At 41.7% G+C, this 15,539-nt stretch overlaps 2 protein-coding genes across 9 annotated transcripts in view; one reads left to right on the forward strand and one right to left on the reverse strand.

Moving 5' to 3' along the window:
• The window catches only part of LOC147158673 (cytospin-A-like), a 62,465-nt gene that overhangs the window by 31,353 nt on the left and 15,573 nt on the right, over positions 1-15,539 (reverse strand). The gene's annotated exons all lie outside the window — the stretch shown is intronic.
• The window catches only part of dlgap2b (discs, large (Drosophila) homolog-associated protein 2b), a 53,282-nt gene that overhangs the window by 20,576 nt on the left and 17,167 nt on the right, over positions 1-15,539 (forward strand). For all 5 annotated transcript variants that reach the window (XM_086061582.1, XM_086061583.1, XM_086061584.1 and 2 more), the window contains 4 exons: positions 5,670-6,823; positions 9,827-10,041; positions 10,543-10,699; positions 12,521-12,740. In XM_086061582.1, coding sequence (XP_085917708.1) covers positions 5,670-6,823; positions 9,827-10,041; positions 10,543-10,699; positions 12,521-12,740 — 1,746 coding nt within the window. The remainder of the gene's footprint in view (positions 1-5,669; positions 6,824-9,826; positions 10,042-10,542; positions 10,700-12,520; positions 12,741-15,539) is intronic.

The following is a 15,539-nucleotide window of genomic DNA, read 5'->3' on the forward strand; positions in this document are numbered from 1 at the left end:
TGGAACATAGTCTTCGGCTACAAAAGACTTTCCGCAACTTGAGTGGATTGATAATTGCCCATTGAGATCTTCACCAAATTCCTTAGACTTTATTGTAATAAGTATTGGTTGATCAGTGTTGTCAATGGGCCAATGGACCATGTTGGCACTGACAAAAGAAGCAAAACAAAAAACAAAAAAACGGTTTGCATTCTCCACCCTGCCCTGAAGGTGCATCAGCCACGGGTGCTCGCCCCAGGCAGCAACGGTGCTTCGCACGCCACTGCGCTGACAGCGTTCCAGCTGTATTTTTCACGTTCATTGATGCGTCTTAATGGTCATATACACACCTATTAAAATAAACAGCTCTCTAAAAAGTCTTTATGGAGATCATAATGAGCTGTTTCAATTGAATCTCTTTGTGGTAGATTTTGATTTAATTTTATAATGGCAGGAATCTGAGGTGCAGTACAACGTTTCATTTACAATCGCATTCATCAACTGTCAAAATGTCAAACTAAGCTCACCTGTAAAGGTTATGGTAAAATTTAGGTTCATCCTGAAATTTCACCTGAAAGCTAAATATCCCTGACTATTATTGAGTCGCGCATGTCCAAACCAGTGTATCACACAAACCCTCATTGTACCTTGGAGTGCTTTTGTGTAAACAGAGGAGCATGTAGATAGAAATTCTTTTCACATGAAAATAAATTGCGGTCTAAATGTTAAAGGCAGAGGCTTAACCAAGCGACACAAACAAAAGCATGTAAAGTGCGCCTGATGACTCATTACACAGACTGTGAAACGAATGGCAACATTCTGTATTAGCAGTTTCCATGTCAGCTTTTCCTACATTATGTAAACTAAACAAACGTGCCTTTTACACATTTATCTTTTACTCTCACCAATGAAATAATGTGACGATACTAAACAAAATGATTCGGCATTGTGGACTGGACAATGTGTTATGACCATTTCTGGTGATTTTGGAAGGGTATGTTTCAGGCCAATCTTCCTTTGTAGGGTTCGTGTGTAGTGGTGATAACGTAGGAGGCTTTACGGGCTACTGCACTGTGAGTAGTGATGAATTATGAGATCCTTATTTGGCTGTTTCTTCTATTGAAGGGTGTAGCGAAAGGACAGAGGCTGTGTCCAAAGTGTGAGCCATCATTGTAGCATCACTAAGTGTCTGCCTTTCGTAACAAGAACAGCGGTGGGCTGAAGTGGGTGGGAAAGAAACAGTAAATTGAACCTCTGCCGCATAAATCACTATCTATTTGAATATGATGTTGCAAGATCTAACACTCATTCCACTTATATAACATTTACCGCAATCCCTACGTATGCATGAGCACAAGCTACTACTTTCGAGAGCCCTTATGGATTGTCAGTCTTTGCGGTGATACACTATATCAGGGTTCCCCAATTCCGGTCCTTGAGGGCCGGACTCCTGCAGGTTTGAGATGTTTCCGCCTACCAATACACCTGATACTAAAGATCAGGATCGTTATCAGGCATGCTGATGAGCTGATTAAATGAATCAGGTGTACTAGTGGGAAGAAACTAAGACCTGCAGGACTCCGGCCCTCGAGGACCGGAATAGGGGAACCCTGCACTATATGGAAAAGACTCATCACAACAATTGAATTTGGGTTGTAGACACCTCCAGTTTAACAAAAATTTAAATCTGTCTTCTTATCACATTTTGGTCAATGCTATGCTTTACCATTAAACATCGAATAAGTTTGTGTCACGGTTTGCATAATGTGGCTGTAGACTGTCACAAGTGACCAGGCTGAGGTTAAGTGACTAAAAAAAATTCTTCCCGAAGAGCAGTAGGCAGCAGGGACCACCACCTCTGGTCTTGTGTCACTAAATTGGTCAACGAAAGGCAGAGGTGTCAAATCCAGGTACAGAAAGTAAAAACCCTGCCACACTTCTGCTTTAGCCACAGGTGCTTCAACTCAACCCGGCTTGTTTAGGACCTCCAAAAGTCTTGGTCTCAATAATCTGTAGTCTCCATAATGTCTTGTTCTCGGTCTTGAGTACAAGACTAGTGATAAGCAGAGGTGGGCCTTCCATCAATATTGACGGAAGGTCCCTCAATCCGTCAATGACGGACGCCTATTTTGTTAACAATTGAGGGTAAACTTCTAAAAATTTACGAACTTTAGCATTGACGGAAGTGGGTTTTTGTCTGTCAATGTAATCGTCAATCCGTCAATAAATTTGGCAATATGTCAATGACGAACATCCCATTTTGGTGACGGACTGACAGATGCCCACTTCGAATGACGGAAACATTTATGGCTGGTCACTTTGCTGCGCAATTGACGAATGACGGGTTGGCTTGAAATATTGACGGACTGCCAATGACGGAAGGGTGTCCCGACTGTTGACCAATGCTGAATGACGGACGCTTAAAATTCATTGACACGCCCACCTCTGCTGATAAGCCTCTGAGATTGATCATTGCCTTACTGTCCGAAGAGCCAACGTTCAGAAAGTATATAAAACAGTGGTGAGCGGTGACCTTTTAGCGTGGGCATGCTGGAGTGACACCTATGCGAGCGTACGTTGTCACTGCCGACTTTATATCATCTACCTACTTTGCTTCATTAGCGTTACGACAACTAGTGTTCCCAATCTGTAAATGTCATAGAAAGTGGACTCGCGTGAACAGTTCCCATGTAAACAAAACGTTGATTCAGTTCATACCGGAAGTCACGCCCATAATTCATGGATAGGCCAGGCAAGCAAATTTGCTCAATAACAGTTCAGCAGTCATAGATCCCTGATTCCAAGAGCTAGTCTTCCCTACGTTTCAGTGCTCGTGTCTGTTTCAGTAAATGCATAAAGAGTAAGATTGATCAGGAGCTTATGCTTGGTTAACAGCCATAAAAATATTACCACATGGAAAATATTTTTTTCACCGCAGTGACTCATGCTCTACAGTTTAGCTGCCTGTTGCTCTGTGCCTCCCTGTGGCATTGACTTAGCTGTGTATTGGTGTGGAGGAGGAAGGCTTCATTTATGCCAAGTTATGCAACCATCTTGGGAAATGCATGGCAAGAAGATGACTGTAACAAGTTACGCTGCACAGCTTTAGCTATATAGCTTAGCAGCCGGCAGCACACTAGTCTCCCCGCAGTGTGAGTGCAGAGCATGCAGTGAGGCTTTCCCCTCTTTTTTTTTCTTTGCCACGCTGGCCCTCATACCACCTCCCCCCCCACCGCGTGTGGCATCTCTCTCAGGATGAAAGTGGGTTACAAACGGCTTCAGGTGCTGACAAAAGCATATTTAAGGTAGTGAGGAAATAGCCTGCGGCACTTACACCACAATAGCTGTTGCGTAAGCTGCGAGGCAAGAAAGCTCACGTCTGCATCTCACATGCGTTCAATGTGTGTTCTGGAAATGAGAAGTGTGTAATTGGAAATGTCAAATACATTATAGGGGTCAAAGTATTGGGACAGCATCCAGTTTAGTGCAAACGCTTATGAAAAGGAACATTTAAGGTCAAACGGAGAGGGACATACCTACTCTACTTCATCCCAAAGGTGGAGGTGAGATCAGCTATTGAATTTTCAACGTCCTCGTCAAATGAGGAATTAATGGCAAATAGAAATAAAAAGTAGTTGAAAATAAAGATGTGTGGGGGTCTGTGGGTGCCCCGACTTAAGTGCTTTACAAAAGTCTTTGGGATCTTAAATTGGGCAGCCAGGTAAAAGTTTGCACAGACACTTGACCAAAACTCCACAGGTCAATCCAGGGGGATGACAGAGGTTAACACTCCTTTATATATCAGGTATTGCAAAAGGAGTGGGCAGTATTGTCCAATACTAAGTTCAGAAACTTATCCTCCCCTCTACTCCTGCCTGCAGACAATTCAGCCTTATGACACAATACGTTTTTTTCTACCAGTTTGTTGAGCCTGCCAGCATCCTCTGCCTTGATGTCACCACCCACGCATGCACAAAACTGTACACTGGCCACTATGCACTGGCAAATAGTGAAAATCAGTCTGCTGCAAATATTGGATGACCTGGACCTCCTACTGCTGGTTTGTGCTGTTACTTGAGATTTTTTTTTCCTGTGTGTGACGTATTTAATTTACGATAAGTACCCTATAAATTGACAGAATCTCCTTGCTCTGCTACAAAACTTGCTTTAGGCTTATATATATTTCTAATCAAATGTGGCTGTACATTCATGTGAGCTTTGTGACACCGGTACAATGAATTAAGAAATTAACTGTTAGTTCCAGTGAGATGATGGTTGACAGTTTTACTAGACAACTACAGTAAGTTTAAGAAGTTAACGCAACAACTTAAAGTGGTCTAATGCTGAAGCCACTGTATCAGATCTGAAACAGAACATTTCAGGTCACAAGAAATAGACACACAACAAACCATAATATCTATTCATCCGTCAGCATGGTCAATTTTAGGGAAAAGGTAATGATTCCATTTTGACTCAACGGAAGAGGCAAATCGTCTGGAATCCTTGACACTTGGTGTTCTGGGGACAAATTTGCACCAAAGTCGTTTTAGCATAATCCTGTCAAATAGTAAACCATCCGATAGTAATATCATTGACTGTGAAAACAAAAAGCCAGTAGTGCACATGCTGAGAAAGAACAGAAAGACACATGAAATATTAGCTAAGCAAGTTTTATCCGCTACTCAAAGGGAAGTCAATGGCCATTTCTCAAAATGTAAAACGCAGAGTATGGTCTTGTGAACTTGCCAAGTACGGTCTTCCTAAGAACATACTCAAGAAAATTTTTCCTAAGAACAGTGTTTCTCTTCATAAATTGGAATGGCTCTGTACTTGCTAACTCCCAAAAATACTGATGATGCTTCACGAGATCACAAGGACGTAAGAATGGACAAGAATGCATATTGAGAAACAGCTAAAGTGTTGATTCATGCTTGTCCTGTATCTCCATGAGCACCCTGATTGACAAACACATCATCGTAATGACTACATTACAGTGTAAACAACATGGTCTCCAAATTAATCTGCACACACATAATCATTAAATGTCTGAGCATGTATTGCTGTCTTCTTTAATTTGACCCAATTTGTTGCCTTAGCAACCATTTCATATCATCCACGCTTGCAGGAGTGTGACATTGACGGACGTCTGGACAGAATTGAGCTCTGTTGCCATTACAATTAACAGCGATGGTCTCCACATTTGAAGTGCTCAAAAATACCAACCAATGTACAATGCTTTGCTCAAGTAGTTTTGTCACATATATGTCCTTATGTCTTTTCTCCGTGGCCGGGATCCACCCTAAACAACCTTGAAAATCCTGTTACAGAACCTCGGTTCTTCAGCAGTGGTTGCTATGACAACTGCGCAATTTATTTCTGGCTCCTTTCAAATGGTGTGTGAGATCAGAGATCCCAAGCATTATGTAAGACGGAGTGCACTGTTCTACACTGGGGTTTCCTGCTGCAGAGGAGAGAAGTAATTAATGAGCTGAGGGTGCAGGTAAAACGGTGGGAAGTTGAAAATAGCTCGTTTGCCTTTACAACCCACATTGTAACCACTCTATGGTGTTTTTCATCTGAAGTTCATCTTCCTGATTATTAATGTCGAGGAATGAAATGGGTAACACGGTTAAATGCAACGATTTTTTCCTTCTTCCTCCTCATATGTTCTTTCTTATTCTTTGACACAGACCAGACGTTTACACCTTGGTCCCGGTCTCGGAAGTTCAATGAAGCCAGACACCTCCCTCCGGCCAGGAACATGAAAGGCTTATCGGGCAGCCGCTCCCAACACCAGATCCCTTTACCCCATGGCCTTGACTACGACCCCCATGTGCACGACCTCCACATGCACCATGGCTCGGACTCCCGCCACACCTCCTACCTGCTCAGCCCAACAGAGAGCTGCCCCATGGACTTCCAACATCGCTACTCACCACGGAGCTCCATCCACTCTGACTGTATGATGATGTCCCCAGTTGTGATGCCTCCCGTCGCCGTGTCCGACCACATCTCCAGTAGCACCTTCCCCCGAATGCACTACAACAATCAGTATTACGATTCAGCAACACGGGACGACTGCGTCGCCATAACCGCCTCTGCCACCTCACCGGCGGTTGCTGCCGCCGCAGCTGCAGCCGCCGCCGCCTCACACCATGCCGGCACCAAGAGCAATCGCCTCCCCGCCAATCTGCTGGATCAGTTTGAGAAGCAAATGCCACTACACCGAGATGGCTTCCACACGTTACAGTATCAGCGCACATCCACCACCGCCGAACAACGCAGCGAGAGTCCTGGCCGCATCAGACACCTTGTTCATTCAGTCCAGAAGCTCTTCACAAAGTCCCACTCCTTGGAGGGATCGTCTAAGATGAACGGCACAAAAGGCGACATCATAGGAGGTGGAGGATCAGGGAGTTACCATCATCATGGCCATCAATCTAACAAACATGGTAGCAAGAGGAGCAAGAGCAAAGAGCGCAAGCACCGATCTGGTGGCTGGTGGAGCTCCGATGACAATCTGGATAGCGACAGCACCTATCGCACTCCCAGTGTTATGTCACGACACCACGGGGAACACATTACCCACTGTTACCCAGATTCCATACACGGACATTATTTTGGAGACATGTCACTCAAAACCTCGAAGAGTAACAACGACGTCAAGTGCATAGCCTGTGACAATATGGCAATGGCGCCCGAAGGCAAATTCATGAAGAGGAGCTCCTGGTCTACACTGACGGTTAGCCAGGCTAAGGAGGCCTACAGAAAGTCATCACTCAACCTGGAGAAAACCATGATGCACACAGACCATAAGCCTTCGCGGACCTGTCACTATCTACAGGTGAGTGTGACTGCACGATACAGAAAGACCAAAAAATTGACCATGACTTAGATCAATATCTACAAACCCCAGATGTATTGATTAGTCATGAAGCAAAGAGGCTTTTTGGATTTCCCAATGCTACCTATTAGTCAATTACTGTGTCCATGATACTGAGATCATGATATATTTAACCAGGTTTCCCTTTTGTGTGGACACCACTGGGAACTATTGTGCTTTTACAACACAACTGAATCGATCATTGTCACAGTGATACTGAGAACAAAGAGTGACTGTACCACAGCTTAAAAGGTAGACAGTTTGTACTATTCAGCCAGGGCTTTTTTGGCAAAAGTGTGCTGAATAGAAAGTAAGGATGCCATAGTCCATATTTTTTGCACCATGACACATTACGTGCTCCATTTATAAGGCCTGTTAAAGCAACACAAAAAGGATTTTGACTCTGCCTTAGGTTTTTCGTTTTCACCTTTTGAAGAATGAAGCGTATGACCCTGCAGATAACAATACTAAATGCTGCATTTGTATAATGAAATAAATAAAGAGCCACGTAAATAACTTTGCAAAATGTAGCCTTTAGAGTATTGTCTACTTCTATATCACCAGAAATGTTGTTGATACATCTGTATTACTTTAACATTATACTATGTAAAATTGGTAGAAGAAAGGTGCACTAACTAATCAATTGTTCCTGTCTGTGAGTGAAAAGTGATTTGAATGTCAGCATGCAGATCCGGCTGAAGACTCCCAAGCAGCAGCTGTTGAAAGACTGTCAATACAGCATCTCTCTGACTGGCGTTTAACAAGCTTATGAGTCAGCTGGCAGAGTCCCTCCAGCTGCCACCTGGTCACATTCAGTCTGTTCGCATGAGAATTCCTTAGATGTCGCACTAAAAATACAAGGCACAGTAATTAGCGCAGATATCATTTTCATGTATATTTTAAATGTTGGACCGGTGGTTAAAATTGTGGATTTTGAGATTTATCCAAAAATGACGCTCCTTAAGGTCTCTATTTTAATTTCCAAGTAGCCCTCAAGTTACAATTTTAATCTGTGTATGAAAATAGGTGATTAGTTCATCATTAGCTAATGTGTTTTTTGCCGACTGGTAGAGAGTGTTTCTAAGAAAACCCGCAAACTTGATCTCAAAATAACATGGAATTAATATTATTATGAAAACCTGATGTGCTGAAGAAAAAGAATCAGTGCAATTTTTTTTTTAAAAATCGAGAAAAGTTTACTTGCATCTCTGAATGAAACATTTAGCAAATATTTGTCTTCACAAAAACACGTCAACACATGCTGGAATGAGTGAACCTTACAAACTCACAAAATGTAGTCTTCCAGAACTTAATATGCATGTTTTAGGACTGCGAGAGAATGTGTACTCTGGGAAAATCCATGCAAGCACAGAGAGAACACAAACTCTAAACAGAAATGTCCATGCCAGATTCACACACAGATCCCAGTATAAACCATCTACTAGTAAAGTGTTTTAGCTGCACATTAAAATAATTCAATTATGACTATCATCTAATAAAATACTTAATTTAACCTTGTCTCGTTGTCAACCAGTCTTAAACCAGCCGCACGAGTGACATACATTTTCCTTCAGCAAAACAAGTGCTATATTTACATTAGATTTAGTAGATTGAAACAACATTGTAGTAGTATCATTATGTATTTTTTCCCTACATTTTCCACTACATAGAAAAAAAAGTTTGTTATTTACTTTTCTGCCCAGCTGAGGCACGTTTGTCAAGTGAGGATGTTTTCATGACTGAAAATAAGGGTAATCAGCCGCTCATCTCATTGCTAGAGCCAACGAGCTGTATTATTGAGTAAAGTGAGTCATTGTTATTATCGGGACAACGCTGTGCCTGTGATGGTTCACATTGTGCAGTGGTGTTATTGGATATACTGTACGTGCACCAAACTAATATGTCTCTACAGCGTGTGAACCATCATCATTAGAAATGGACAGAAATGGATACCAGGATGTTAATTATATAAACATTTATAGTAGCACAACTATAGTAAGCTGTTGTTACCATTTTTTTGTGTCCTTTAGTGTTGTTTCTGATGCTGCATCATCAGAAGCTCAAGGTACAAAATCGCTATATAAGAGAAAACCCGTATAATATACAGCTTCCTTGACATGCATGCCATGTTGTTTCCAGTTCAACAGAAAATAATACAATACAGTTTATGTGGCACCGTAAAACATTGTTTCCCAATAAGCACACCAGCAGTCGGCGGCTGTAATTGGATCACCACTGTTTCGTTCAGTCCATTCGGTTGGCTTGCTCAGTGTGTAGCAGGTCTTAGACATACCCTTGCTTGATTCGGATGTGCTTCACAGTGTGCTGTACACTATTTTCAACTTATTAAAACAATACTAAAAAATATTTTTGCTGCGACCATAATTGTATTGTTTACCCATAAACCTAAGGTTCAGTAGCTAAAAAAAACAAACATGTGGACTACTAAGGATCATTTTACAATAATGACTGTGACATCCAAGTTGTTGTGACCCCAATCGGGTTTTGAATGTTACAACTGACAACTTGTGAAGGATGATCTAATTTACTGCACCAAGAAGCAGTCAACTAAAATGCTAATGTATTAACTTGAGCGCCATTTCTTGGAGGAAAAGAACAGACATTTCCCTTCTGTTTTGTGCTTGCAATGCTATTTAATGTACTGCAAAGTGCGTTATCACATTTGGAGAAACTGAAGTAGACTGGATGTCATTCCCATGGGGTGCGCACAGAGAAGCTGCTGTGCATCAGTTAAATGTTCTCTTTATAGCGAAAGAAGTAAAATATTATGCAACTCACGTCTGAAAGAATCTTCACACTCATTTGGCTAATTGGGCCGCATTGTACTTGTAAATATCACCAGTTTGCCAAACCTTACAAGTGGTCTCATGGAGGAGACGTCCATCTTTGTTCATCACAGAAATAAACTGGCTAAAATGTAGCATTCACACTATTGCCTGCCAGGTACCTCAAGATGATTGGGGAGGATATCCCGGGGAGAGGGACGATGAGATCCCGTGCCGGCGGATGAGGAGCAGTAGCTATGTCAAAGCTATGGGAGAGGTGGATGATGATAGTGGCGATTCTGAAAGCCCCAAGACCTCCCCGCAGAAAGGCGTTCGGCCGGATGCTCTGGTCCTCAAGTCAGCCATGCACAGACCACATTTCGACTCCCACAGGTAGGTCTGGTCCAAAATACTCTATGGTTATTTGTTTGTTTTGTTGACCTAATTCTTACCAACAAATCAAACTCATCATTCAACTGCCAAATGAATCCCCAATTTTTTTTTACATAAAAACATAAAAACTAACAGTCTTTTAAAGTTCACCAACAAGCTATACAATTCTGTAGAATCACATCCCACCCATCCTTATGTTTTGATTGCGCATGTTGCTCTCCATGACTGCTTTCAGGCAGTGTGAAACAAAGCCAAAATGTGAGAAGGCAGGGAGGCGTCATGCATCTGCCATCCTTTAGCCACTCACTTCTATTTTCGTTGGTGCTGTCACAGCAGGGTTCTGATTACTCCTACTTTAGTCCAAAGACACTTATTTTGTAGCGTTTGAGGCCAATCTCATCAAGCCATATTGCTGAAGGAAAACCACCATATAGTCTATACAGTACTCACTCTCCATAACATTAGATAGATAGACCTGTGACTTCTTGTCTGTCCCTTCAGCCCGGGCTACCGCTTGCAAACCATGAGAGAAATGCGGGCCCACCCGAGCGTTACGCTGGACCCGGCCACCAACTTTCATCCACCGCCCTTCCGCTCTCGCAACCAGAGTTACATGCGCGCTGTCAGCACCCTCAGTCAGGCTAGCTGCGTCAGCCAGGTGAGTGGCAAACATGCATGCTAACGAAAGCAACACAGCAGGACAAATATATTTAGAAGGGTACAGATATTGAGACAGTCTTATTGGAAGCTGACAGCTAATAGTGTTTTGTAGACTGAGATCAAAAAGCGTTGTTGATTTAATGTTAGAGTCAAAATGTACATACACACACACATTGAATCTTCATTTTACAGTTAACAATGACTTAGCTTAGCAACATGCAAAATAGCAGACTGCTACTTTACGTCACAAGATTAGCGGCTAGGCACAGGGGCTGTGAGACAAAGCATCATAATTAACCACACATCAACATTTCCAGGTATTTCCCTTTTCATATGCTGCTATCAGTTGTGCGAGTCTGTTCTGGAGCTCCTTTGGACCCGGGGGGTTGCTACAGTAAAATGATTTGTGAAGTCCGTTTATGGAGAACAAGTAAGAAGAGGAAAATATGCTTTTGTCCAAAATCAAAAAGAAGTGTGCAATCGGGTTACATCTTTACATTATTAAATAAGAATTAGTGTGAAACATTTAAGGAGAATGTGATTATTATATAGTGACAATAACCTGTCACTTAGTCAACTGTTTAAATGGATTATTATTATCAACAGTATGGGGTAATTTTGGAAGCACTTTTTTTTTGTAGAAATGGGTATTAAATAGTACTGTACCGACCTTAGGTGGAAGGGCAAGGGATAGGGTGACCAAAGGTCATTTAAACCGGAACAGTCCTGACCAGGTTGTTTTGCCGCATTTTTACGCAGGTCCCGTCCCAATTCTTCCAGTCAGCAAACCAATTGTTTGGCCAATCTGCATGTCAATCACACAGCCATCATAGCGATTCATACGATAAACCAATTAAAAATTAATTTGACTGTTAAATAGCTTCCTATTACCTTTTACATTAAATTTTGCGTCATATGGGAACTAGAACTACTTCCTGCTTATGTGTCTAAGAATCATGGGAGACATAGTCAGACCGAAGGAAAGCAGAGCATTTTTGGCGGGGCATTTGTTTTCATTTAATGACTTGAAGAACACACTTTTGTGTTATTTTCAGTTTCACAAACAGTGTTTTGCAAAGAAAAATGATAGCTGCATACGTGGAGAAGCAAAACAAAGTTGTGTTGTGCAGTTGACTCGAGGTGCGTTCACTAACCATTAACATAGTATCTCAAGTTCAACTATCCATAGAAATCCTCATTCAGTGCACCAAAGAGCAATGACTAAAACGTGAGCACATTGCAGGGAGTACGTGGAAAAATGTTGTAATTTATTTGACGCACCAAAATCAAAACAGCCGAATGTCAACGGAAGTTGCAGGGGGAGGGGACTACATTGCCACAACTCCGGGACCGAGCAAAAAAGATTGGATAATGGTGAGTGCATTGGCTTCTTTAGCGCTGTTGAACTGTAAACCAAGATAGCATTTAGCATTAGCTAAAGTAAGAACACAACCACCGGTCACTAGATTGACTAGCAATTCAATTTACAAATAGTTCTTGGTGAGAATTTATTGTATTTTTTATTTTCAGCGAAATTTTAGTGTTCCAGTTATTAATTTTGATCTGGTCACCCTTTGGAAGGGGTTACGGAAAATAACAAATGCTGTGCAATACAAAGCTAACATGTCTGTGTTGTGATCTACCCTCTGTTTTATTTGATTTTGACTTTCATGCAGTTTTAAGTTGGTTGGGAATTGTCAGTGGCATGTCCTTATGCTAACACTCCTTCATATTTGCTGTGCAAAGGGGAAGAATCAAAGTGAGAAAGAGAAAGGAAGAGGAAAAATTAAGGACTGCTATTCCTGTTTTTGTCTCTCAGGTGAGTGAGACTGAGATCAATGGCCAGTTTGAGTCAGTTTGCGAGTCCGTATTTAGTGAAGTAGAATCCCAGGCTATGGAGGCCTTGGACCTGCCCGGTTCGTTCCGCACTCGAAGCCACAGTTACCTCCGTGCAATACAGGCTGGTTATTCCCAAGATGATGACTGCTTGCCTTCAATGACATCCTCCACTGTCACTTCAACTCTCAGATCCACAACAGGTAAAACAATATCCCGCTAAATGCGAGAGGGCCTAGACCACATATCCCCATGCATCCTATACATAAGCACAAACTTGACATACCTACATATGTACAGTGGGGAACCCTTGAATTTCTGAGATGCCAAGCTGATTTTCTTTCAAAGTTTTTGCATTGCCCTGACTGTTTTGATGGATTTGCTTGCGTGTCAGTTTGCTTTTGCAAAGCTATAAACGGGCAATGGGGTGGGAAGGGTCGCATACACTCACCGTCACAATACCACAACATGGCACAGCCACATTCCATGGCATGTCTACAAGAAAAAGGCCCTGAGCATGTGAAACTGTGGTGTTTTATGTGTTGTCAGTCTCAGGGAGGACTGAAGAAAGGGCACGGGCAAGGGGTCAGGGACTGGTAGATTGTAACATTTGTGTTAAGACAATAAACTACCCGCCCTCACCCTGCTCTGATGCACCTGTATATATTAAGTCATTCAGTGCCATTGACGGCTATAGACGTCAAAAATCAATTGTAACTGGCCTGGCAGTGAATGAGTGAATGGCCATATAATTGGCAGTCAAAAAATTAGAACCATTTGATAACATTAAGGTAAGTCAACAAACTGGAGAGAAAATACACATATATGCTGGTTGCACAAATTAACTTACATGACTATTTGAGGTATTGCTGTATTGTGTTACATGAAACGTCTGAAGAGCACTGTCCGGCCTACTTATGTACACGTCTGTCACAGGACCACGGGTTAAACTGATTCCAGTGAAATATCCAACTCCACAAACTCAAAGTTGGAAATTTGTTTTATAAATTCAGGATGCTTTAAGTGTGACCTCACAGCTTTATGTGACACGGTATTTGCAATATCGATCCAAAAGTTAGGTTTCTTTGTGCAAGCAGAGCTTTTGCAGCACTTCCCTCACCAATTGCGTTTGGTGTTTGCCGTAAAGAGTAAAGCTATGAACCCTATTGAAACATTTTTCTTTAAATATATGTGCACTTATGCTCACTATACCCTGCTTTTTTGTACTTTACTTTTCTGTCAGTTTAAAATGGAAACCGTTGTGGGTTTTTGTTTTCCTGTACAATTTGGATTTTTGTATTTGATTTAAATCAATTTGGTTTCCATCTCCAATTTCTTCTCTGTGACAGAAGCACTGAGGATAGATGAGTGCTCTCCAATCCCACCGTCTTATTTGCTGAACTTGAAACAGGCCAAACAAGCAAAAAAATGCCAGGATTCAATAGAAAATTGACAGCTAACATTTTGCCGACACAGAGGAAGGGCTCCCTGGGTGGTGATTAGCTGTCTCCAATTCAAGCTTCTCTCTCCTACGGTGCAATACTTGGCCTAGAAATTAATGTTACCCGTATTGGTTGGATCCAAAATTGATGTTGTTTGTCACGATAGCATACGAGCAGATCTAGTTATGCCTGAATTGTATGAAGGTATCCCCTGTGAGGATAGTGGGAGGGGAAGGGATGCCGTGTGGTGCTCTGTAAGGCAGATGAGCAGCAAACCCGTCTCCATTTGACCAACCATCTCTTGAAGGATAACCAGGGGAAAAGAACAACTGGAGGCATCAGTGATGATTGTTGCAGGTATTTTATTAATACTGAAGCATACATATATCTATGTATATGTGTTTGCACTGCCTTCTCAGTGAATAAAATAGCTCTTAACTTAAAGACCTTCTATAAGGAACTGGTAGACTAACTTGAGTAAACAACTCACAAAACTCAATTTCTGCACTGGATCAACAGCAGAAGCGAACGCAACGCTGACTTTTGTGAGTTGTTTGCAGTGCCGGTATGAAGTGTGCGTAGACATCTGTAAATGTAAATATTTGAGAGGTGTATACTTCCCAAAATTCCAAATGTTTTCATTTTGCAATCATAGAATCGCCACTGTCTCAGATGTCTCATATGTGAACGTCTTTTTTTTTTTTTTTCCATGAAAGTGTGGCTTCTTGTTACAAGCAGGGAGTGGCAAAGTATACCCTTTTGGCATGGAGTCTGTCAGCTGTCTTTGACTGTGGGATTGCAGCTCTCCCTTGTGCGGCCATCAAGTTGGGAGTAGGGGTGGGGTCAAATTAATCACCTTGGACCTCATATGTTCAATAGGGTTCATAACTGTTTCGTGGTCCAGTGGGTTGTGGATCTATCACTCTCTTAACATCTTTTCGTTGGCACTAAATGGCACAAAATTAACGTCTCACTGAAATATTTTGATGACTCAATTCTACGATAATCAAATGCTGATTTGATATGATTGATGTGTTTGATTTCACTCTTTTCTGTGCTGTGCAGTAAAAAAAGATGAAAAGAAGCTTGTTATTCTTTGACATGACTGAGAAGGCAGTGTAAAACATTGTGGAAAGCCTACAGTATGTGAGTTCTGTGACACTACAGTCCTTGTTAAAAGGTCAATCCCCAAAAAATCTTTACAGTAATATGTTGTATATGTCCCACTAGTTTTTGGCATTCTGATTAATATTGTTTTTGTGGAATATGAGTTAAGTAGTAAAATCCACTTCTTTTTATCCATTTTGCCACTTGCTGTCGACTTGCTGTCGACTGAAAATGACATCATAGTTGCTCAGGGCTCAGGTAACGACCAATCATGGCTCAGATTCAGAAAACAGGTGAGCCATGATTGGTCGTTACCTATACTGTGACGTCATATTCAGTTGACAGCAAGTGGTAGTACAAGACAAAATTGACAATAATATGTTATATGTTATATATATCTCAGAATTCTCACTTTATTCTCAGAATTCTGACTTTAAAGTGAGAATTCTGACT

The sequence above is a fragment of the Leptonotus elevatus genome, chromosome 18, assembly GCF_054856555.1.
Source record: "Leptonotus elevatus isolate MCC_2025b chromosome 18, RoL_Lele_1.0, whole genome shotgun sequence".
NCBI classification, from domain to species: Eukaryota; Metazoa; Chordata; class Actinopteri; order Syngnathiformes; family Syngnathidae; genus Leptonotus; species Leptonotus elevatus.